Source organism: Lampetra fluviatilis, chromosome 52 (assembly GCF_964198595.1).
Source record: "Lampetra fluviatilis chromosome 52, kcLamFluv1.1, whole genome shotgun sequence".
NCBI lineage: Eukaryota > Metazoa > Chordata > Hyperoartia > Petromyzontiformes > Petromyzontidae > Lampetra > Lampetra fluviatilis.
The window spans coordinates 7453972-7477245 of NC_136326.1; the positions used below are offsets into that span (position 1 = coordinate 7453972).

At 54.1% G+C, this 23274-nt stretch overlaps 1 protein-coding gene across 2 annotated transcripts; it reads left to right on the forward strand.

Moving 5' to 3' along the window:
* Positions 1 to 909: 909 nt before the first annotated feature.
* On the forward strand, positions 910 to 17358 carry LOC144948994 (galectin-related protein-like). Of its 2 annotated transcripts, XM_078878777.1 has the most exons (6): positions 918 to 974; positions 8374 to 8451; positions 8644 to 8685; positions 13395 to 13483; positions 14049 to 14220; positions 16793 to 17358. In XM_078878777.1, exons 1-6 carry the CDS (start codon positions 963 to 965, stop codon positions 16934 to 16936), a joined length of 537 nt encoding a protein of 178 aa, XP_078734903.1. In that variant the 5' UTR covers positions 918 to 962; the 3' UTR covers positions 16937 to 17358. The 2 variants fall into 2 exon arrangements, with proteins under 2 accessions (XP_078734904.1, XP_078734903.1); XM_078878778.1 differs by lacking the exon at positions 8374 to 8451 and having other exon boundaries at positions 910 to 974.
* The last annotated feature ends 5916 nt before the right edge of the window (positions 17359 to 23274 follow it).

Sequence of the window (23274 nt, forward strand, 5' to 3'; positions counted from 1 at the left end):
TCGTAGGAATGCCGGCCTGAATGTTTCTAACCGGCGAAGGTGCTCCATTAGGGGGTTCCGCGTTTCGCAAGCATAGAGAAAGAAGGACATGACCGTGGCCGAGAAGACCCGAAGCTTCGTGCGGAGCGACAGACCAGGTAGCTTCCACACAGCGTTACGCAGCCGATGAAAAGGTAATGCCGCTCGACTGATTTTGAGCGAGACCTCTGCTGTCAAACCGGAGCAGGTCATCAACAGACTGCCCAGGTATGGGGAAACTCTCCACTCTCTCTACAACCACTTCATCACCAATGGGGGAGCTGAGAGGGTTGAAGTGTTCAGTGGCACAAAATACCCAGGGACATATACATACACACACAAAGACAAAGATCCCCCGTATAGCCTTAGCATACTGTTGGGGCAAGGGCTGTTAGCGAGCACCTATGAAGGCCGGCACGGCACGCGAGAAAGTGGGTGGCCAACACCACGCCCGGCCGCCTTTGTCTCCCCAGTGACGATGTTTACACACCGCACCAGGTATCTCATTTGAGGCTGAGTCAACCTAGGAGAGGCCCAGGACCGGTTCAGATAATCGTTACCGATGTTGGCAGTTAGCCGGGAATCGAACCAGGGTGGCCAGGTTCGTTGCGCAGCGCTCTAACCCCTAAACTACCGCTCCTTACTATATACACACACACACTGACACACACACAGGCACGTACACACATACACACACCGCAACCACAACCCCCTCCCACGGCGCGTTGCGGCTGTGCGTCATGACGTCACCACGACGCACGCCGTTCAGCCCCGTGCCCCCCACCACCTACGCCGAGCACGGGCGCTCTGCCATTGCTTGACGGCGGCTGCGTGGTGACGTCAGCGCGTACGAACGCGCTGACGTCACGCGCGCGCTGACGACCCATTTTTTTTTCGCGTTGCCGATCTGTGCGGGATCCGGAGCGGCGCTTCGCTCGTTCGCGATGGCCAACAACGTGAGTTGGGGAGAAGCTCTACCCGGCGGGGCGCGTCTCTCGCGGCCCCCTCTCCGCCGCGGCTCGGGCCGCGTTCCCCCGAGATTTCTGGGCGCCACACGCTGCGCTCCTCGCATGCGACCGGCCCGCCTCGGGGTTACCTCCCTTGCCTAGCAGCCCTACCGAGAAGGGCGCTACTAGGCCCGGTAGATGTGTAGGCCGAACGTGGGTCGGTGTTGAATGATGGATGGAGGCGTCTCTCGCTGTGCGCGCGCTGGGATATGGCAGCGGTGCGTGCGCCCTCCGCATGTCGTCTTCTCGGCGTGCGTTCGAGTGTGTGCGAGGGAGCGGTGGGGCAGTGGTTAGTGCATGCATCGCGATACGAACCCGGCCACCTGAGTTCCATTCCCAGCCACTGCGAATCTGAAACGGTCCCGAGGCCAATGAGCGTGCTGCTCGGCCACATCACCACCACCTCGTGCGCCGCGTCCGGCCTTAATAGGTGCTCGCTGACAACCACCTTTCCAGGAATACGTTGTTGTGCGTGTGTTTGTGTTGCTGTTGTGGGTGGCGGTAGTGTCGTGGTTAGCGCTACGCTGCGCTACGAAACTGGCGACGCGGGTTCGATTCCCGCTCACGGCCAACACCGGTGACGATTAATTGAGCCAGTCCTGGGCCTCCTCTAGGTCGACTCGGCCTCCTCTAGGTCGACTCGGCCTCAAATGGGTACCTGGTGCGGTGTGTAAACATCGCCACTGGGGAGACAAAGGCGGCCGGGCGTGGTGCTGGCCACCCACCCCCTCGTGCGCCGTGCCGGCGGCCTTCATAGGTGCTTCTCGCTAACAGCACTTGTCCCAACAGTCTGTTCAGGCTATACGGGGGACCTTTGTGTTATTGTGCGCGAGTCCGTGTGTGTATGCGCGTGCCACGGAATTTGTCCCAACAGGCTGTGAAGGCTCTGTACGTGTCTCTGGGTGTGTGTGCCGCGTAGCCTCTGAAAGGTGTTCTCCGATGGAACCCTTTTTTCATAGCAGCCGGTAATACTACACGGGTGGTGATGTTTGTTTTTGTTATGCGTGGTGTTTTTGTTATGTGTGTATGGGTAGGTGTGTAAGCGTGTGTGTGTGTATGGGTAGGTGTGTAAGCGTGTGTGTGTATGGGTAGGTGTGTAAGCGTGTGTGTGTATGGGTAGGTGTGTAAGCGTGTGTGTGTATGGGTAGGTGTGTAAGCGTGTGTGTGTATGGGCAGGTGTGTAAGCGTGTGTGTGTATGGGTAGGTGTGTAAGCGTGTGTGTGTATGGGTAGGTGTGTAAGTGTGTGTGAGTATGGGTAGGTGTGTAAGTGTGTGTGTGTATGAATGTGTGCTTTGGGGGCCCTCCCCGAGGTCTACTCGGCCTCAAATGAGTACCTGGCGCGATGTGTAAACATTGCCACTGGGGAGACAAAGGCGGCCGGGAGTGGTATTGGCCACCCACCCCCTCGTGTACCGTGCCGGCCTTCATAGGTGCTACTCGCTAACAGCACTTGCCCCCAACAGTCTGCTGAGAGCTATACGAGGCATCTTTGTCTTTATTGTGAGTCCCCTTATCATGACACCCATTCAGTGCTCCGTGCTTCTCTTTGCTGATTCAGCCTCAACAATCACGAGATCCTCTGCACTCACCTCGCTCACCTAGCTCACCACGCTCACCTCGCTCACCATCCCTCACCTCGCTCACCTCGCTCACCACGCTCACCATCCCTCACCTCGCTCACCACGCTCACCTCGCTCACCACGCTCACCATCCCTCACCTCGCTCACCTCGCTCACCACGCTCACCATCCCTCACCTCGCTCACCTCGCTCACCATCCCTCACCTCGCTCACCTCGCTCACCTCGCTCACCACGCTCACCATCCCTCACCTCGCTCACCTCGCTCACCATCCCTCACCTCGCTCACCACGCTCACCTCGCTCACCTCGCTCACCACGCTCACCACGCTCACCTCGCTCACCATCCCTCACCTCGCTCACCACGCTCACCTCGCTCACCTCACTCACCTCGCTCACCACGCTCACCTCGCTCACCTCGCTCACCTCGCTCACCTCGCTCACCACGCTCACCTCGCTCACCACGCTCACCACGCTCACCTCGCTCACCACGCTCACCACGCTCACCTTGCTCACCTCGCTCACCACGCTCACCACGCTCACCTCGCTCACCTCGCTCACCACGCTCACCTCGCTCACCACGCTCACCTCGCTCACCTCGCTCACCACGCTCACCTCGCTCACCTCGCTCACCATCCCTCACCTCGCTCACCTCGCTCACCTCGCTCACCACGCTCACCTCGCTCACCTCGCTCACCTCACTCACCTCGCTCACCATCCCTCACCTCGCTCACCACGCTCACCTCGCTCACCTCGCTCACCACGCTCACCACGCTCACCTCGCTCACCTCACTCACCTCGCTCACCACGCTCACCTCGCTCACCTCGCTCACCACGCTCACCTCACTCACCTCGCTCACCTCACTCACCACGCTCACCACGCTCACCACGCTCACCACGCTCACCTCGCTCACCTCACTCACCTCGCTCACCTCGCTCACCACGCTCACCACGCTCACCTCGCTCACCTCACTCACCTCGCTCACCTCGCTCACCACGCTCACCTCGCTCACCTCGCTCACCTCGCTCACCTCGCTCACCACGCTCACCTCGCTCACCACGCTCACCACGCTCACCTCACTCACCTCGCTCACCACGCTCACCTCGCTCACCTCGCTCACCTCGCTCACCTCACTCACCTCGCTCACCACGCTCACCTCGCTCACCTCGCTCACCTCGCTCACCTCGCTCACCACGCTCACCTCGCTCACCACGCTCACCACGCTCACCTCGCTCACCACGCTCACCACGCTCACCTTGCTCACCTCGCTCACCACGCTCACCACGCTCACCTCGCTCACCTCGCTCACCACGCTCACCTCGCTCACCACGCTCACCTCGCTCACCTCGCTCACCTCGCTCACCTCACTCACCTCACTCACCTCGCTCACCACGCTCACCTCGCTCACCTCGCTCACCACGCTCACCTCGCTCACCTCGCTCACCTCGCTCACCTCGCTCACCACGCTCACCTCGCTCACCACGCTCACCACGCTCACCTCGCTCACCACGCTCACCACGCTCACCTTGCTCACCTCGCTCACCACGCTCACCACGCTCACCTCGCTCACCACGCTCACCACGCTCACCTCGCTCACCACGCTCACCTCGCTCACCACGCTCACCACGCTCACCTCGCTCACCACGCTCACCACGCTCACCTCGCTCACCTCGCTCACCACGCTCACCTCGCTCACCACGCTCACCTCGCTCACCACGCTCACCTCGCTCACCACGCTCACCTCGCTCACCTCGCTCACCTCACTCACCTCACTCACCTCGCTCACCTCACTCACCACGCTCACCTCACTCACCTCGCTCACCTCACTCACCTCACTCACCTCGCTCACCTCACTCACCTCGCTCACCTCGCTCACCACGCTCACCTCACTCACCTCGCTCACCTCACTCACCTCGCTCACCACGCTCACCTCACTCACCTCACTCACCTCGCTCACCTCGCTCACCTCACTCACCTCGCTCACCTCACTCACCTCACTCACCTCGCTCACCTCGCTCACCTCACTCACCACGCTCACCTCACTCACCTCGCTCACCTCGCTCACCTCACTCACCTCACTCACCTCACTCACCTCACTCACCTCGCTCACCACGCTCACCTCGCTCACCTCACTCACCTCGCTCACCACGCTCACCTCACTCACCTCGCTCACCTCACTCACCTCGCTCACCACGCTCACCTCACTCACCACGCTCACCTCACTCACCACGCTCGCCTCACTCACCTCACTCACCACGCTCACCACGCTCACCTCACTCACCTCGCTCACCTCACTCACCTCACTCACCACGCTCACCTCACTCACCACGCTCACCTCACTCACCTCGCTCACCACGCTCACCTCACTCACCTCGCTCACCTCACTCACCTCGCTCACCACGCTCACCTCACTCACCACGCTCACCTCACTCACCACGCTCACCTCACTCACCTCGCTCACCACGCTCACCACGCTCACCTCACTCACCTCGCTCACCACGCTCACCTCACTCACCTCGCTCACCTCACTCACCTCGCTCGCCTCGCTCACCTCACTCACCACGCTCACCTCGCTCACCTCGCTCACCTCGCTCACCTCGCTCACCTCGCTCACCTCACTCACCTCGCTCACCTCGCTCACCTCACTCACCTCACTCACCTCGCTCACCACGCTCACCTCACTCACCTCACTCACCTCGCTCACCACGCTCACCTCACTCACCTCGCTCACCACGCTCACCTCACTCACCTCACTCACCTCGCTCACCACGCTCACCTCACTCACCTCGCTCACCTCGCTCACCACGCTCACCACGCTCACCTCACTCACCTCGCTCACCTCGCTCACCTCGCTCACCACGCTCACCTCGCTCACCTCGCTCACCTCGCTCACCTCGCTCACCACGCTCACCTCGCTCACCTCACTCACCTCGCTCACCTCACTCACCTCGCTCACCTCACTCACCTCACTCACCTCGCTCACCACGCTCACCTCACTCACCTCGCTCACCACGCTCACCTCACTCACCTCGCTCACCTCGCTCACCACGCTCACCTCACTCACCTCGCTCACCTCACTCACCACGCTCACCTCACTCACCTCACTCACCTCGCTCACCTCGCTCACCTCACTCACCACGCTCACCACGCTCACCTCGCTCACCTCGCTCACCTCGCTCACCTCGCTCACCACGCTCACCTCGCTCACCACGCTCACCTCGCTCACCTCACTCACCTCGCTCACCTCGCTCACCACGCTCACCTCGCTCACCTCGCTCACCTCACTCACCACGCTCACCACGCTCACCTCGCTCACCTCGCTCACCTCACTCACCTCGCTCACCTCACTCACCACGCTCACCACGCTCACCACGCTCACCTCGCTCACCATTCCATTCCTAGAGAGGGGGGGGAGCGAGTCGCAATTCTGTTACACAACCATCGCAGCTGTTTTTCCGCGGCCAGCTTTTCCTTTTGTCCGCAATCCTCCGGTACAAATCAGAAGACGGCGTCGTTGATTGCGTTTTTGTTCCAATGGTCGCACGCGCTCTCGCGTTCCCACTGTTGTGTTCGCTCGCCTCCAGTGCGTACCCGAGGTGGAGCAGTGGCGCAGTGGTTAGCGCACTGCATCGTACACACCCCCCCCCCCCCCCGTCTCTACTAGGATTCAATTGCCCGGCCAGAGAGCTCGCTAACCCCACATTCTGTTCCGTGCGGTGGCACGGCTTGTCGAGCCATTCATCCAGCAGTGGATTAACTATAAAGAGCCATCCGTACATTGGACCGCTCATCTGTTACGAATTAAGCTCGTTATATAAAACATAGATTTGTGAAAAAAAATCTCGCCAGGGGGCGCCTTTAAAAATTATCCAAATATTGTCAATTGAAAATGTTTTTTGTACGAAAGACAATCGAAAAGCCCGTGTATGTCACGTGTGTGAAATGTGTTGCTTTGGTTCTTCCTGGGTTGTAATGAATCTCATGGCTGCTCAAAATGTACTCTAATCCTCTCTTGAATTTTAGCCCGGGTCGTTCCGGACGATTAGATCACAGCGCGGGCTTTTATATATTTCGGAGAATCTTACGCCACTGCCGGCTGGGATTAAATATCCACTTTAAAAACAAGAAAAAAACGTGACGCGTCACGTGGCTGAACATAGACGTTGGTCTTTTTAAATCCTTTATATTAAGTTCACTTGCTTGCGCGCTTGCGCGCTTACGACCGTGCAAATCTTTCGGTCGTTTTTTTAACCCACTTCCCGTGATCCAATCGAGCTGACATTTTGCACACAGACTCGTTGTGCGTGACAATTTATTTTCGTGAAAATTTTTTTCCAAAATTTTCCACTTTTTAGGAAAATTGTTTTTTTCATATTTAATTTAAAATACCAATGTGATAAAAATGAAACTCTTACTCAAGAAAAACAGAAATCAATAATAAAATAAAACCGATGCCACGCATATAAAGGATTTATAGTGAAAAACTTTGTTTTTACGGGTTAATTTTTTAATTCTAAATGTGGGAAAATAAAATAGTGCACCAGTGAAATCGCAATTATCCAAATGTACGTGGGAATTAATAATTGTCAGCAGCGGACACCACAAACTGACCATTTAGCCTTCATACCCGTCAGCCCACATGGTTTACGCTGAAGTCTTGTACCAGGGAAATTGAGTTTTCAGGTCCATACGGCGTACAGCCGTTTCAATGCGGGTAGTAACAAAACATCATATGGCCGAATAAAAAAAGTCGTGGGACAGCTTTTATATCAAGCAAGCAGCAGCAGCATGCAAGATCACAGCATGACACCCATGATCAAAATTAATGCATAAAACTGTTTTTGTTTAGTAACATAAATGTTGTTTATTTGTTTGTGTTTCGCCTTTGTGACGGGACTGTAGGATGAACGTTGAGATTTAGAAGGGGCACGGGGTGACCAATAAGGTCTAAATTGGTCTTTAATAAGGTAGGCGCTGATAAGGGGGGTTGACAGGTTTGTTTAAAATTGTGCCAATAAAACATGTGTGCAGTTCTATCAAGCCACACTGTTGGCCCGTATACAATCCCACGCCACGGCGTCGTACAAAGCCACCGCTTCACCGCAAGGTCCACCAAATGATGCTCTCATCATGGTCTTCCGAAATGGGGTCATTAAGTTTTATTCCTGTTTTTTAAACTGTTAACACACAGTTTGTACCCATTCTTGCCAATCGTCGTGCATTTCGGGATTCCGTAGGCCGTTTATCCTTTTGATCACTCCGCTACGTTGTGAACGCACGGGGACATTGAGCCGGGTAAAGCAGATATCCGCGTGTGATGGTGCCGTGTTTAGATTGCACCAATCGCAACCAAACTCCGACGCTCATGCTGTGATGTAGTTCCCACCGATCCTCTCTCCCCCCCCCTGCGTGCCCATCTTTGTTGGGGTTGTCCGTAGCGCATTGCCGCCCCCCCCCCCCCGATCAATTTGCCACTTGGCAATGAAAAACCAAACTTTGTCAACCCTTTCTACTGCCAACTCCGTCAGCACGTTGCGAGTAACATAGTTAAAGGGGCAGCCCTGCAAAAGCTCGCTCACGCCACTGCTGGCGGACAAACCACCACTCGAGGGAGGTCTAGAGAGCCCCCCTCCACATGGTATTCGGCCTACTCTTCCACACTGGCTAGACGTCTCGTAAGAGGTAGGTGTGCCCACCCCTTTTCCCCATCACGTCTGACCTGCCAATGGACTAACCGCCGGTGTACCCATGTATACTTCCGGCTGCGCAGAGACGGAGGGACTTAGGAAACCTGCACCGTTCCAACTGCCGCGCCGGGAGATCGCACCGGCCCGGCGACCTCTCTCTTGCAAGTCCGCCGGCGTGCCGAGCCCTTGTCACACACCACGGCAGCGTGCCCCCTTTGTTGTGCAACGCGCAAGTGAATTGCCCTCTCGTGTGAGGTCCCCCCCCGTGCGTGTGTTTGCGTGGCGCGTCGGCTAATGACGTTTCCTTCCACTTTCTCTCTTCACCCGTGTGCCCCCCTCCCCTCTCTCTGCAGTCTGAAAACCACGACAATAAGGAGCACAGTGCAAGCATTCTGGTGGGTGCAGTCTGCCACTTGACGCAAAACACATGTCCGCATGCGCACGCACACACACCAGAGGTCGCAAACGGGTTTTGATTCCTTACCCGTACCAGTACCCGGCCGCACCAGGGTCGCAAACGGGTACCCGTACCCGGCCGGGTACGGGTAGCCGGGTATCGGGTAGGGTACGGGTATCGGGTACCCGGTTGCGACCTCTGACACACACACAGCGACACGTGTCACGCGCCCGCCCGAGCGTGGGTCGAATATACGTTTCACCGCTATGTAGGTTTTATTTGGGTTAGATCGCGTAAATATAAATGTTAAATATACGCTCCAAGCCTGGTGGTGTTTCATTCAGACGCTGTCTTTCCGACAGACCTGTTCTTCACCTGAGGACGGCTGCTTGCGTTGTGGCCAAAACGTCGTGAGAATTATTTTATTATGTTTTATTTTTATTATTTTATTATTTCCCTTCTACGTGACTTTTATTATGTTTTATTTTTATTATTTTATTATTTCGCTTCTACGTGACTTTACCGAAAGAACCAAGAAGAAGAGAAATATAAATGTGTCGTTAAACCTGTCACCACCCGACACAGCCAATTAGTGAGGTTTGTCACGTAAACGGAACGTGCCAGTTTGTTGCTAGTACAGCACCACCGGTGTGTTGGCGAGTGAACCCCCCACCGCATTTACAATCTGAGTAAACCTTGATTGTGCCCGGATAGGTAACCGCCATGCCCATAGCGGCTTGCCGTAGGTGGCTTGCGGGCCTACGTGGTGAGTAGGCAATGGCAATGCAGCAACATTCGTCGTTAGAGATATTTCTTGAAAACTCACCTCTCTAACTTGGCTTTTTTACCGCCCAAGCTCTGACCGTTGTTAACCCTGCAAGCTCCGTTTACTTCCTGGCTGCCCGTACGCGGTGGCGCGTTGGGATGTACTCGTGACATTTTTTCGATTGTTGAACTCCTAACTCCGTAACTACAGACGCTTCTTCAGCTCTACCCCTGGCTCTCTCCCCAGCTCCCTTCAACCTGGGCCCCCCTTTAGCACCCCTAGGTGACATGACGTCATCGCACCTCACAGCGCGTATGACGTCACGTCCCCATTTTACTCCTCTACACTTCCATGCCGCCACGTCTTCATTCATTCGCCGGCCCGCACTGGCTCTAGCGCGGTAACGTTTTGGTCAAATAACTCCCAAGACCCACACATCCCGAATCCGGTGACAAATTGGCCAGAGGGCTGTCCACGAAAACGTGTGTCGTCACGCAGTTGAGAATGTTGCCGGAGGTGGGTTGTTTTGTTTGTTTGTTAACCTTAACGGTCCTGATAATTGATTTTTTTACCCTTTTATCTGGCAACAAAACTGACACCTTTTTTACGAGGAGTCATGTTTGCATAGACCACAATACCTGCAGTCATAATGCAAACAAAAAACATAACTCTGATAATGTATGCACTGTCCTTGAAGTTGATTGGTCCACACCCGAGACAGCTTTCCTTAGAGCCTAGTCTCACATGGGTTGGACCATATGACGCCAAAAAGCGCACAACTCAAAGACAATGCACCATCAGAGTATGAGAGCTCGGGGTAAGCATTTACACCATTGGTACCTCATTTTCCAGTAAAAAATATGATAATTGTTTTTTTTTTCTTAACGGTCCTTTAAAAAATCAATTGTTCATTCAAGTCACATCATGTTCCTCGCAATGCGATTAGCCCCATGCGCCATCCCCGCTCTCTGCAGCTGGGTGCGCCGGGCCGATCAATCGTTCACGTGACTTGCCAACGGAGTTGGTGCTCGGCGCGCTCGTTGAGTCGCGCTCGGCGTTAGCTGGCGGATGGATTCCGCGTCGGGCGCCGTCGGGAATCTCTTCGCCGCGAGTGCGTAGCCGTGCCATCGAGCGCGCGTGGCACGCGGCGAGCGACGATTTCCAGCCGCGACTCGGGAGGCTTCTGCCGAGCCAGGCTTGGGGCCCGCTGCTCGTACGCTCCGTGCGGCGATGGCGCTGCGCATGAGGTTCCGCAAATGATTGGAGCGGCCACCGAAGAGCATTCCGTCGTGCAGACTCGGAATCCACAAACCGATGTCTTTAACATTAGGAATTTTTGTTTTGTTTTAACTAGACTGTCTTTGAGTTTGGCAGGCATCCTAACACATTTTGGTTCCAGTTATTGTTTGGGCTATTTACTTTACACCTCGCAAAACACAGTAAATGTGTGACCGTGTCGTGACCACCCCGCGTGTCGAAGGTGGGTGATCTCCCCCCCACCCCCCCCATCACCCACCCCCCACCCCCTCCCCCGAGCGTCAGGGCCATCCGAGCGCCCACCCCCCGGCATTCCCGCTCCCTTCTCCCGCGGCGAAACCCAAATCCTTTACAAATCAAATTAGCGGCCTTTCCTAAACCGCACGCTTGTAACGCAGCATTGTCACACGCGCACACACACATGCCCTTCACTAAGGGCGATTTATATAATACATATATAGCCTGTTCACCTCTTGCGTCAATGTTTGCGAGAGGGGAGGGCGGGACGTTTTGTCATTGCGATGATAGGCGCTCGGTTCAGACCGCCGCCGCCGCTGCATCGTCTGGTTTCATCCGATTGAGAAATTACTTTCTCGAGCGGAACTTTTTTTTTCCATCGCGCGCGCAGCGGTGGCGTAACGGTCAGCAGCACGCTTGACTTTGCCACCCAGAGGTCGCCCGTTCCATTCTCATTGCCCCCCCCCCCCGGCCCGGCGGTTGAAATGACGGTGCGCGCTTGATAACGTTGCCCCTCTCCCGTAAATAAGGACACCACGGCAGAGGTCGCAATCAGGTACCCGATACCCGTACCCTACCCGATAACCGGCTACCCGTACCCGGCCGGGTACCCGTTTGCGACCCTGGTGTGGCCGGGTACGGGTAGGCCGTGAGTCACTGGTGAGTAACCGTTTGTCATTCATTTCCCAACGTCTTGTCTCTTCTCACAATTCAAGTTCCTAGAATCATCCCACCCACGCCTGCAACATGGCTTCATCCCAGAGGTCGCAATCGGGTACCCGTTTGCGACCCTGGTGCGGCCGGGTACGGGTAAGGAATCAAAACCCGTTTGAGACCTCTGCACCACGGCGAGTCTGCGATGGGCAGGTCCGTGTGCAGTGGGGGTAAGGTGTGGGTGCTCGCACACCTCTTCCAAGAAGACGTCTGGTCAGCATGGAAGAGGAGGCCAACATGCCCTCAAGTGCTGCGCCTCCAGTGGGGAGACCCTTCCACCAGCTGTTGAGTGGTCAGGCAAAGTAAATAACTTTCAGGATCGCCCCTTTAGCTTTTACAAAACAAAGACAAAGATTCCCCGTGTAGCCTCAACAGACTTTAGGCAAGTGCTGTTGGCGAGCACCTATGAAAGCTGGTTTCGGCACACGAGGGAGTGGGTGGCCAACGCCACGCCCGCCCGCCTTTTCTCTCCTTCGTGGTAATGTTTGTCACGCGGCAACAGGTACTCATTTGAGGCTTAGTCGACTAGGGGTAGCCGGCCTAAGGGGAAGAACGGTTCAGATAATCGTCACTGGGTGTTGGCCGCGAGCGGGAATCGAACCCAGGTCGCCAGGTTCGTAGCGCAGCGTGCTAACCGCAACGCCACCGCTCCCCGCTTTTTACACACACGCGTTTTTTTTTTTTACACAGCCGTGCAATTTAGTAATGTGCCCACACAGCCGCAGCCGTTGTGCACCGGCCTTTTAAAGGGGTCGTTATCGGAACGAGGTTTTGGTCTCCCTAATTGCTTGTCTCGGTCGGGCTCGGCCGCGTGTGTAATTAACTCCGGGGGGGGGCGAGTGGGGGGGGGCCCGCGGCGTCTGGCTCAGGGGGGGAAGCGTCATGTTAACGCGGCTGTGTGCTGGATGGAGGCCGCCCGCCCCCCCCCCCCCGAGCCGTCGCTGTCTCTCGAGGAACCCTGCCGCGATGGGTCGACCTGCGTGGCTACTGAGCACGAGTCGATTTAATCGCTCCCATCGCCGTCGTCATCGGCCGTGATCCATCCGCTGCTGGTTGAACGCCGCCGCTTCGTCCTCCCTCCCTCGGCCGCCACTCCGGCGGGAGCGTCGCCTGCCTGGCACTAATTAACGGCGATTTGCAGCGGTTTTTGCCGAGCCCCGCTTCTAGGCATGGAATTCTGGGAGATGGAAAGTGAATTTGGCGAATTTGGCCCAGCTGTGCCCGGCCATTGGCTCATTAGTGCTGTCAGGCGAGCGGGCAAGCGGGCGGGCGGGCGAGCGTTGTGCTCTCACTTTAATTGAGCCTCTGCCTGCGTTCCATTAACCGCGCCGCAGACTCTGCGACCGCACGTTGACACGGCGGGGAGACTGCGCGCACTCTCCCGTGCCGCTAATCAGATCATCGCGCCAGCGAGCGGCCAATGTTCAGAAGCTCCCATGTCGTGGTGGACAATGTCGCTCCGACTCTTCTTCCTTCGTCAGCTGCTCGGATCTGTTCTCTCTCCGTGAGCTTCTATACTGTGCCTCTTGCCCGGTCAGAGTCAATCGCCACCGGAGAGACAAAGGCGGCCGGGCGGGCCTTCATAGGCTCTACTCGCTCACAGCACTCACCACAACAGTCCGTTAAGGCTACACGGTGGAGGGGGGGAGGGGGATCTTTTCCTTTGTTGGCCGGGCGCCGTGACCCCGTCGGCGCCCCGTGTGACGTAACCCCGCGCGTGTCTCCGCTCGCAGGCCGTGCCGTTCTCCGGCAACATAAAGAACGGCCTGCGCGTGGGCATGAAGATCACCATCATGGGCATCGTGGACAAGAATCCAGACAGGTGCCGGGCGGGCGAGCGGGATGGGTTGCGTAGTTTGGTTTTTTTTCTGTTCGATTTTGGGTTTTTTTTAAGTCACGCTTTGCCGAAACGCCAACAACGAAAGAGCAGGGTGAGAGTTGTAATGGATGAGAGTGAATAACGTGTCACGGAATTGAGCAATGTTATTATTGTTGGAGTTTTGAGGGAGAAGAGATCGACGATGGCGTTGGTGATGATGAGTTATGATTAATTGATGTTGTTGCGTGCGTATGTGGGGCGCGGTAGTGTAGCGGTTAGCGCGCTGCGCTACGAACCCTGAGACCCGAGTTCCATTCCCGCTCGTGGTGACGATTATCTGAACCGGACATGGGCGTCCCCTAGGTCGACTCGGCCTCAAATGAGCGCCTAGTGCGACGTGTAAACATCGCCAACCGGAGAGACAAAGGCGGCCGGGCGCGGTGCTGGACCACCCACGCCCTCCCTCATGAATCCGTCGCGACCTTTATCGGCCCCTGCCAACGGCGCTCGCCCAGCGGTCTGCTGATGCCACCCTGGGCGGGGTGTTTGTGTTTGTGCGAGTGAGCAGCTTCACGGTGAGCCTGACGTGCGGCGACTGGACCACGGCCGACGTGGCGTTCAACATGGCGGCGCTGTTCGGCCCGCGCGCCATCCTCAGGAACACCATGCTGTCCGGCTCCTGGGGCAAGGAGGAGTCTACGCTGCCTTACTTCCCTTTCACGCTGGACCAGCCCTTCCGGGTCAGTCCCCCCTCTCCGCGTCGCACCGAGCCCGGTGCGGTCGGCGAGGCTGGCACCCGGGGCGCCGCAGCAGCCCGTGATGGCGTTCGCGTAATGCTCGAGGTGGTGCCGGTCCGCGGTTGTTGGTAGTGGTGAAGATGTTGGTGGTGGACGTTAGGTGCTGGTCAGGTGGAGGTCGCGCGTGTGTGTGTGTGTGTATGTGTGTCCGTCCCAAGCTGTCGGGAGCTGTGGTGTAGCGGTTAGCGCTACGCTGCGCTATGAACCTGGCTCACGGTCAACACCCAGTGACGATTATCTGAACCGGTCCTGGGCCTCCCCTAGGTCGACTTAGCCTCAAATGAGTACCTGGTGCGATGTGTAAACATCGCCACTTGGGAGACAAAGGCGTGGTATTGGCCACCCACCCCCTCGTGTGCCGTGCCGGCCGTTATAGGTGCTCGCTAACAGCACTTGCCCCTACAGTCTGTTAAGGCTATACGGGGGATCTTTGTCCCGAGCTGGTAGTGTAGTGGTTAGCGCGCTGTGCTACTAGCCCGGCGACCCGGGTTCGATTCACCGCTCACGGCCAACACCAGTGATGATTATATATCTGAACCGGTCCTGGGCCTCCCCTAGGTCGACTCAGCCTCAAATAAGGACCTGGTGCGATGTGTAAACGTTGCCGACACTGGGGAGACAAAGGCGGCCGGGCGTGGTGCTGGTCACCCACCCCCTCGTGTGCCGTACCGGCCTTCATAGGTGCTGCTCGCTAACAGCACTTGCCCCACCAGTCCGTTCAAGGCTATACAGGAGTTTGTCTTTGTACTGCCATTGACCCTGAACCAGCCTCTTCTGGTCTGCGCTTGAACGCTGTCAATGTTTGCTTTACAAATAACAACCAAAATAACCATAATAGAGGTTAAATTTCGATTTAAAGCTTTCGTGACTGCAGGGATTCATCTTCTTGGTTCTTTCGGTAAAGTCACGTAGAATGGAAATAATAAAATAATAAAAATAAAACATTTAATAATTCTCACGACGTTTCGGCCACAACGCAAGCAGCCGTCCTCAGGTGAAGAACAGGTCTGTCGATAAGACAGAGTCTGAATGACACGTCCTAGGCTTGGAGCATCTATTTAAGTTTGGAGGGAGGAGAATTATTTTATTATGTTTTATTTTTATTATTTTATTATTTCCATTCTACGTGACTTTACCGAAAGAACCAAGAAGACATAATAGAGGTTTTTCGGGTTAGATCGCGTTCATATATAAATTTGTTGTTAAAACCCGCCACCGCCCGACACAGCCAACTAGTAAGGGCACATTTATGTATTTACGCAATCTAACCCCAAACAAACGCTTATGGATGTTATCGGTTGAGAAAGCCTTCGTGTTAAACTAAAATAACGTTACAGTAGAACCTCTGGTCACGACCATAATTCGTTCCATAACTTTAGTCGCAACCCAATTTGGTCGTGACTCGAACCTAATTTCCCCATTGGATTGTATGTAAATACGATTAATCCGTTCCAGACTCCTACAAACTGTATATAAATATTGTTTTTTTTATTTTTAAGCACAAAAATAGTTAATTATGTCATAGAATTCACAGTGTAATAATAAACTTAATGTTAAAACATTGAATAACACTGAGAAAACCTTGAACAACAGAGAAAACTTACATTGCCGCGTCAAGGTTTAGAATCGTTCAACAAGATGATTGTTTCGTCTGCTACATCAGTCGGTCGATTCTGAGAGAGAGAGAGAGAGAATATTCGTACGAGCAATTCATGTTTCTATTGAAAGTAAGTTAACAGTAATATTTGGGTACAGTATTGTTTTTGGAAGCATTCACCGTAATATCGTGTGAACGTTTACTTCACCGCATCATCATCGTATGAATGATGTGAGAAGAGATTAATGGGTTCTTATGTTGGCGATTTACGTACTCGGCGCTTTCGCTCTCTAAATTACGGCTTGAATGAGGGGGGGAGGGGTATGACTACACTCACAAAATTAATATCTTACTAGGAATTTTATGGGTCGCTGTTATTTGTTTGCAAACAAACAACAGGAAATTTGGCGCTTACAAAAAAAAATGGCGCGGAAGGGGAAATCGGACGCGGCCGTGTTTGATCGTCACCCGAGTTTGTGTTCGTGACCAGATTCCAAAATGTTGTGAAATTTTTGGTCGGAACCCGATTTGGTCGTGGTCAGAAGCGTTCTTGACCAGAGGTTCTACTGTACAAACAACAACAACAACAACCAAAATAACATTACAAACAACTAAAATAACTAATAGAGTTTTCCCCTTTTTTCAGGCAACAAAACTGACACCTTTTGCAAGGAATCATGTTTACATTAACCACAATACTTGCAGTCAAATGCAAACAAACAATGCTCTGATAATTTATGCATTGTCCTTGAAACTGATTGGTCCACACCAGAGACAGCTTTCTTTAGAGCCTAGTCTCATATGGTGTTCGACCAGATGATGCCAAAAGGCTAAGACTAAAATAACATTACAAACAACAATGAGAACGCGCCGACTGTGACCCGCCGTGTCCCGTCGCCCCCCCCTGTCCCCCGCCAGCTGGAGATCGCGTGCGAGCACCAGCGCTTCAAGGTGAGCATCGACGGACACCTCATCTTCGACTTCTGCCACCGCGTGCAGTCGGTGTCGCTCATCAACACGCTCAAGATCAAGGGCAGCGTCACCATCACCAAGATCTGCTAAGAGGCCCGAGGGCGCCTCGGCCGCGCCCACTTGTCGTCGGGCGGTGGCGGTGACGGCGGTGGTGGCGGTGACGGCGGCGGCGGCGGTGAGACGACCACCAGAGCGAAGCGTGCGGTCGCGCTCCACTCATCGCTCTCCAAACTCGAACTTAAAAAAACAAAACGTAAAACAACACGCAAGGGGCATTGCTGCAGCCGCGATCGGAGGTAACGTTTATTCCCTTTCGTACCCGGGGGGGGAGTGGGAGATGTTGTTTTATTTCTACTTTGTTTAGTGTCTCCGCTCCAATCTTTTTTGTTGCTGTCGTTGAGTCTAGCGCGGCGTGGTTCAGGGTCTGGGCGAGCTCCGCTGCGTCTCGGCGGCAGTGCGTCGGCTTGCGTGCGGCCGCGGTTCGTTTCGCCGGGTTTATATTTACGCTGGCAGGGGGGGGGCAGAGGTGGGGGGTGGGCAGGGCGCGGGGGGGGGGGTGTGCGGGTGAGAGGTCTCTGCTGCTGCCCATCTCGACAAGCAGCAGCGGCTGCGATCACGGCATCCTCCTTGACGAGCGCGAGCGTGGCACGCGGAATGACCCAGTGTCTGCGCGCGCTCGCTCGCCACTCGTCCTCGTTGTCGCCACACTTGCCAGCGTCGCCACGCTCGCCCGGGCTGCGTGCCCGCTAGCGATGTTTACTCTCCGTGCAAAGCTGCGCGCGTCGCTTTGCGCGCTCCCCATTCTCTGGGTTTATAATTTTTTTTATTCGGTTTGGGAATGTCGTTGCAGAAGACACTTTTTGGATTTGTGTAGCCCGTGCGGAATTCTGGGTAACTGTTTTATGTCGAATACTAGTTTTTAAAAGACCAAACTCTGAAGAACAATAATTATTGTTGTTGCTGTGGAGGTGGTGCGTTCGGTTTAGCACTTGTGTATATTGTTACGGACGACGATGTGAATACGAAGACCGTTTTGTTTGAACTCTCAAAAGGCAAAAAAACAACTGAAACCCACGGCAATCGAAACTTCTCCCCGAGCAATCCCCCTCCGCCGCCGGCATGCCCGCGGCTCGTTCGCAAAGGGACGATGACGCGGCTCGTAGCGTTAATGCGCCGTTTGAAAAAAAAAACTTAGCAGTATTTGTTGGTTTAACACGTAGGCTTTCGCCACCAATATCATCCATAATAGAGGTTTTTGGGTTAGATCACGTAAATATATAATGGGGGTTTGTCTTTGTACTGCCATTGACCCTGGACCAGCCTCTTCTGGTCTGCGCTTGAACGCTGTCAATGTTTGCATTACAAATAACAACCAAAATAACCATAATAGGGTTTTTTTGGGTTAGATCGCGTAAATATATAAATGTGTCGTTAAAACCCGCCACCACCCGACACAGCCAACTAGTAAGGGCTGTCACGTAAACAGAACGTGGCCAATTCGTCACTAGTACAGCACTAACCGGTGTGTTGGAGAGGCAAGCCACAACATTTACAATCTGAGTACGACTTTTCGCCAGTAATTACAACCAGCTTCATCAGGCGACAGCCAGATTTGTTCAGAAGTCTTACTGTTTCCTTCCTTACATAGAGGCGTAGATGTGTTGACCACCCTTCTGTGCTCTTGCACACAGATACCGTTTTGCAAGGAATCATGTTACTGCATTAGCCACACAGTACTTGTGTTGAACATGCAAACATAACACGGTCTGATAATTATATATGGCATTGTCTGTGAAACTGGTTAGCCCACTCCCACTGAACAGAGCATGTTTGTTTGCATATCCACCACTAGTGCTGCGGTTATTTGGTGTTTGAACATGTTAACACCTCCTGTTTTATTGCCAGAAAGGGTAAAAACTCATTATTTTTGTTCACAATACGGGGTAATGTGCGGTCCTTTGCAAAAAATTTTAAAATAGAAAATTGTGCCAATTACAATTTGAGTGTGAAACGATCCATATCGCCTGATTACCCCCCATCACCGAGCCCAGGCGTTTGGTCGCCGAGTGAATTGAATTATTGTCGATGGATTATGTCGTCTTAAAACATCGGTGTGACTGAACTGTGAAGATGAGCCGTGCCAAAGCGCCGCCTCGTCAATTTGCGGGACCTTATGATCAAAAATCCCCGGCGAGCGATCGCATGGACATTTTTATATGCTCCAAGCTCGTGTGCTGTTTCATTCAGACGCTGTCGCCTCGACAGACCTGGTTTTCACCTGAGGACGGCTGCTTGCGTTGTGGCCGAAACGTCGTGAGAATTATTTTATTATGTTTTATTTTTATTATTTTATTACTTCCCTTCTACGTGACTTTACCGAAAGAACCAAGAAGATGAATCCCTGCAGTCACAAAAGCTTTACATCGAAATTTAACCGCCTCTACGGGGAGGGATTCCACGTAACTTTGAGATCCTTCAACACGCTCCGTGATAAGAAGGCTCAGCTAATCGAGTATATATATGCTCCAAGCACGTGTGCTGTTTCATTCAGACGCTGTCGCCTCGACAGACCTGGTTTTCACCTGAGGACGGCTGCTTGCGTTGTGGCCGAAACGTCGTGAGAATTATTTTATTATGTTTTATTTTTATTATTTTATTACTTCCCTTCTACGTGACCGAAAGAACCAAGAAGACGCATAGACATTTTTATTTCGTGAGATAACGTCAAGCCAAGTCGTATGATTGATTGGAAATCCCAAAAATGAAACTTATAGTGGCAGTGAGAAAGGCAGCGATGTAATGCCGGAGTCGTTAGCTTTGCAATAAGATTACAAAGTAATCCAGAACTGTTTTGAAATTCCAAAGTTGATCGGTGAGTTTATCTGCAACGTTTTATAAATCGGCAGGCGACAAATTTCACGACGTTTTAATTAATTTATGTGCGGCCTTGTATTTATTTTACCTTCCGTAGTAAAAACGAACAAAAGCTATTTAAATGTGAAAAAAACTGATATTTTATATACTGTTTAAAAACAAACACTCACACACCGCATGTCGTGTGTGATGCTGATCATCCGACACTGATGTAAATGATTCGCCCACTCTCTCCTGGAAACAAGACGCGGGTTCCCGTACCGTACGAGATGCGCGGGATCTTAACCTGGGCTCCCTCGGCGCTGTAGCAAGGAACTCCTGTTCGGAGGGGCAACTGCATGCAATGCGGTGGTTGAGACTTTAAATCTTAACCCACCACGCCATCAACGCCACCAGCTCCCCCGCCGCCCGCTCTCCCCCATCGACGAGCGGCCGCGCGGCTGGCGCTTCCTTTTCCACAGCCGCTTAGTCCGATCTGCTCCCGGGTGACGTCCTACCCCCCCCACACACCGCCCCTGGTGAAGGCGGGGAGCGTGCACGTGGGTTGGTGAAGGCGGGGAGCGTGCACGTGCTGCGCCGTAGAGCAGTGCCAACGGTGGCATCTCGCTGCACTGCGTTCGCGGCGCCGCGTCACGGTCATCAACGTGCCGCGATATTCGGTCGTTTTAACTGCCGTTGATGCATTGTGGGTAGGAGTGGCGGGTAGTGGGCAGAGGAGGGGTGGGCAGGGGGGATGGTGGGTAGACGAGGGTGGTGGTCGGGGGGGGGGCGGAATTTTTGCGTAATGACGTCGTTGCCGGAGAACCCTGGCCCCCGCGTGTCACCGCGCATCGTACCACGCGTGCCCCCCCCCCCCCCCCCCCCCCCATTTGTCGTGGTGACGGTCGGCGGAACCACGTTGGCGTCGTCGTCGTAGTGAAGCGTCGGGTGGCATTTCACGGTGTCGGTCGACACACATGGAGGCGGTGTGGGTGGCGCTACGTCCATCGGTGCCCGCGTTACTCACTGTGACCCATCTTGGTGCTGCCCCCCTCCCCCATCGTTGGGGGGCCCGCGCCGCGTGCGGTGAGATCCGCGAGCGCGGTGCGACGCGGTGCGGCGTTGATCCCGCCCATTGTTCCGCTTCCAGCCGGTTATTTTGCCGGTTCTCCCCGCAAATATCACGGTGGTTTGTCGGTCAGAAAATTGGTTTGCCCAATTTTTTTGTATTCATTGTTCATTTATTTCTACATTCATATATACGCGTAAATATATATATATATACGTGTATATATATGTGTAGATGGTAAGTTATGTACGTGTGGGTGTTTTTCACGTTGCACAGCTGATCATGAGGCTATTGACTACAATGTGCTTTGCATGCTGGCAAGACGGGGCAGTGCCCGGGTTATTTATCGGCATGCTCCATGCTCACATCTCAGTGCGTTTAAATGGCCGTGGCTACCCGGCACACCACATCCAGTATACCTCTTCGGCGTCTGTAGCTGCTCATCACGCGCGTCACCTATTTCATTCTACCAGTGGCCTGGAAAATATTTCACACCCGGCACACCACATCTAGTATAAACCGCTCGCCGTGGCCGTGGCCACGAGCAGCGTGCCACCCATTCCAGTTTGCCGACGGCGCCGTAATTATTTCTCGATCCGGCGCAGCGCATCCAGTATTCCGCTTGTTATGGCTGCGGCTGCTTGTTTACGTATACCGCCTACCGCCTACTCGATTCCACCGTCGACCCGGAAGATATTTCCACACCCGGCACACCACATCAAGTATACACACACACACACACACTTGTCCCGCCGGTTTAGTTAGGGCATCTCTGGAACGGTGGCAGACATTCCATGACGGCCCCGTGTCGTGTGCGTTGTCGTCGTCGTCGTCAAATGTTTTGTGATTTGAGGTTTTTTTGTTTTTATTTGTTCATATGTATAGCTCTCTCTCGCGGTGCTCTTGACCACACGGATGTACAATTTTTTGTTTGTTGTGGCCACGGTGGTGTGTGATCTCTCCCTTGTATAGCAGCGGCGTCGCCGCACATATCAGTGCTGTCCACGGCGGTGTACGGTGGGCCACGTGGGTACGTGAGCAAAGGCGGGGGCGCATGTATGCGGGTGGGGTACGAGGCTACGCGGTAACGTGAAACGAGGGTACGCGGTGGAGGGAGATGCGAGTCGGCGCGTCCAGGCGTCTGCGCGATTGCGTTGAGAACGCGAGAATGAGTGGATCCCTCGTGGGGACACGGGCATTACCGGTAACTGCATGAAAATATCCGGTAAAAAACAAACAACAAAAACACAAACGTTAAAAAAAACGTTTCGCCGCACGTACGTAGAAAACGTCTCGCAAAGAACGCGGAATTGTGTCTCCCCGTGTGACAGTGGTCCGGTGTCTCCACGAATTAGCAGGCTCGTTCAGGAGGTCGGGTGGGGGGTTGTCGGGCGACCCAGAAGCAGCTGGATACATGCGCACCCCTCGCCGCTGGCATTAAGTAGAACTCCGCGGAGCGAGGGGAAGTGTCGCAAGCTCCCCTCTGCCTCTTCTCCCCAGCCGCCCCCCACTCACTCGCTCGCTCACCGGTGCCGTACAACGGCGCGTGGCGTATCAGGACGGTGCTTCTTTTAATCAACGACGGCACGCTTCTTTCTTCTCTTCGCCGACGTCGTCGCTCGAAAGAAAGCAGCCGTTGATGATAATTTCGGGCGGCGTTTAGTTCGATCGAAGGCCCTTGCCGCATCTCGGAGGAGAGAGACGTTTTGCGTGCTTACAACAGGTGTGCTTATATCCAGCTGTCGTCTTGGCCCACAGCAGCAGACCTCGACACCGTTGGCATTGGGCTGCCGAGTGTGCCGCTCGTGCTGCCGGCGTCGTGTGCGCGTCAACGGAAGGGGATTTGTTTCAACAAAACCAACAACCACGAAACGCCTTCCGCTTTAGCCCACAGACACCTTGCGTTATTGATCATTCACAATTAGTTTATTTTATAGATATAGATATTATTGTTGACAAACAAAGCGAGCGAGGAACACAGCCGAAACGTCACTATGTTTTTCGGGGTCCTCTTAACCACCCCGTGCTCCCGAAATATAGGCTGTTTCAAAAAGATGGACCCAATTTCAAAGCAGGATATTTCACGATGGCAACATGTTACAATTACACAAAAAGTTACGAACGGTTTAATGAGTTATCCAGTTTTACTAGCCATTTTATAAATGCTCTATGTGCCCTCCACCTGCTGTACGGACAACATCGAGACGTTAGTTTGAATTCGTCCCAAACGCCTCTCAAAGTGTCTTCTTCCACTGAGGTCACCGCTGCCGTGATTCTGTTTTTGAGGTTATCCAGATTAGTCGCTAATGGTGGCACAAAAACACGGTCTTTGACGTATCCCCACAAGAAAAAGTCGCAGGGTGTGATGTCTGGGGATCTTGGGGGCCAAGAGTGTAGCGCCAAGTCTTGGGATCCCGTGCGACCTATCCAACGTTGAGGCAATGCGTCATTTATAAAACGTCGAACCTGCAGGTGCTAATGCGGCGGTGCTCCGTCTTGCTGAAAA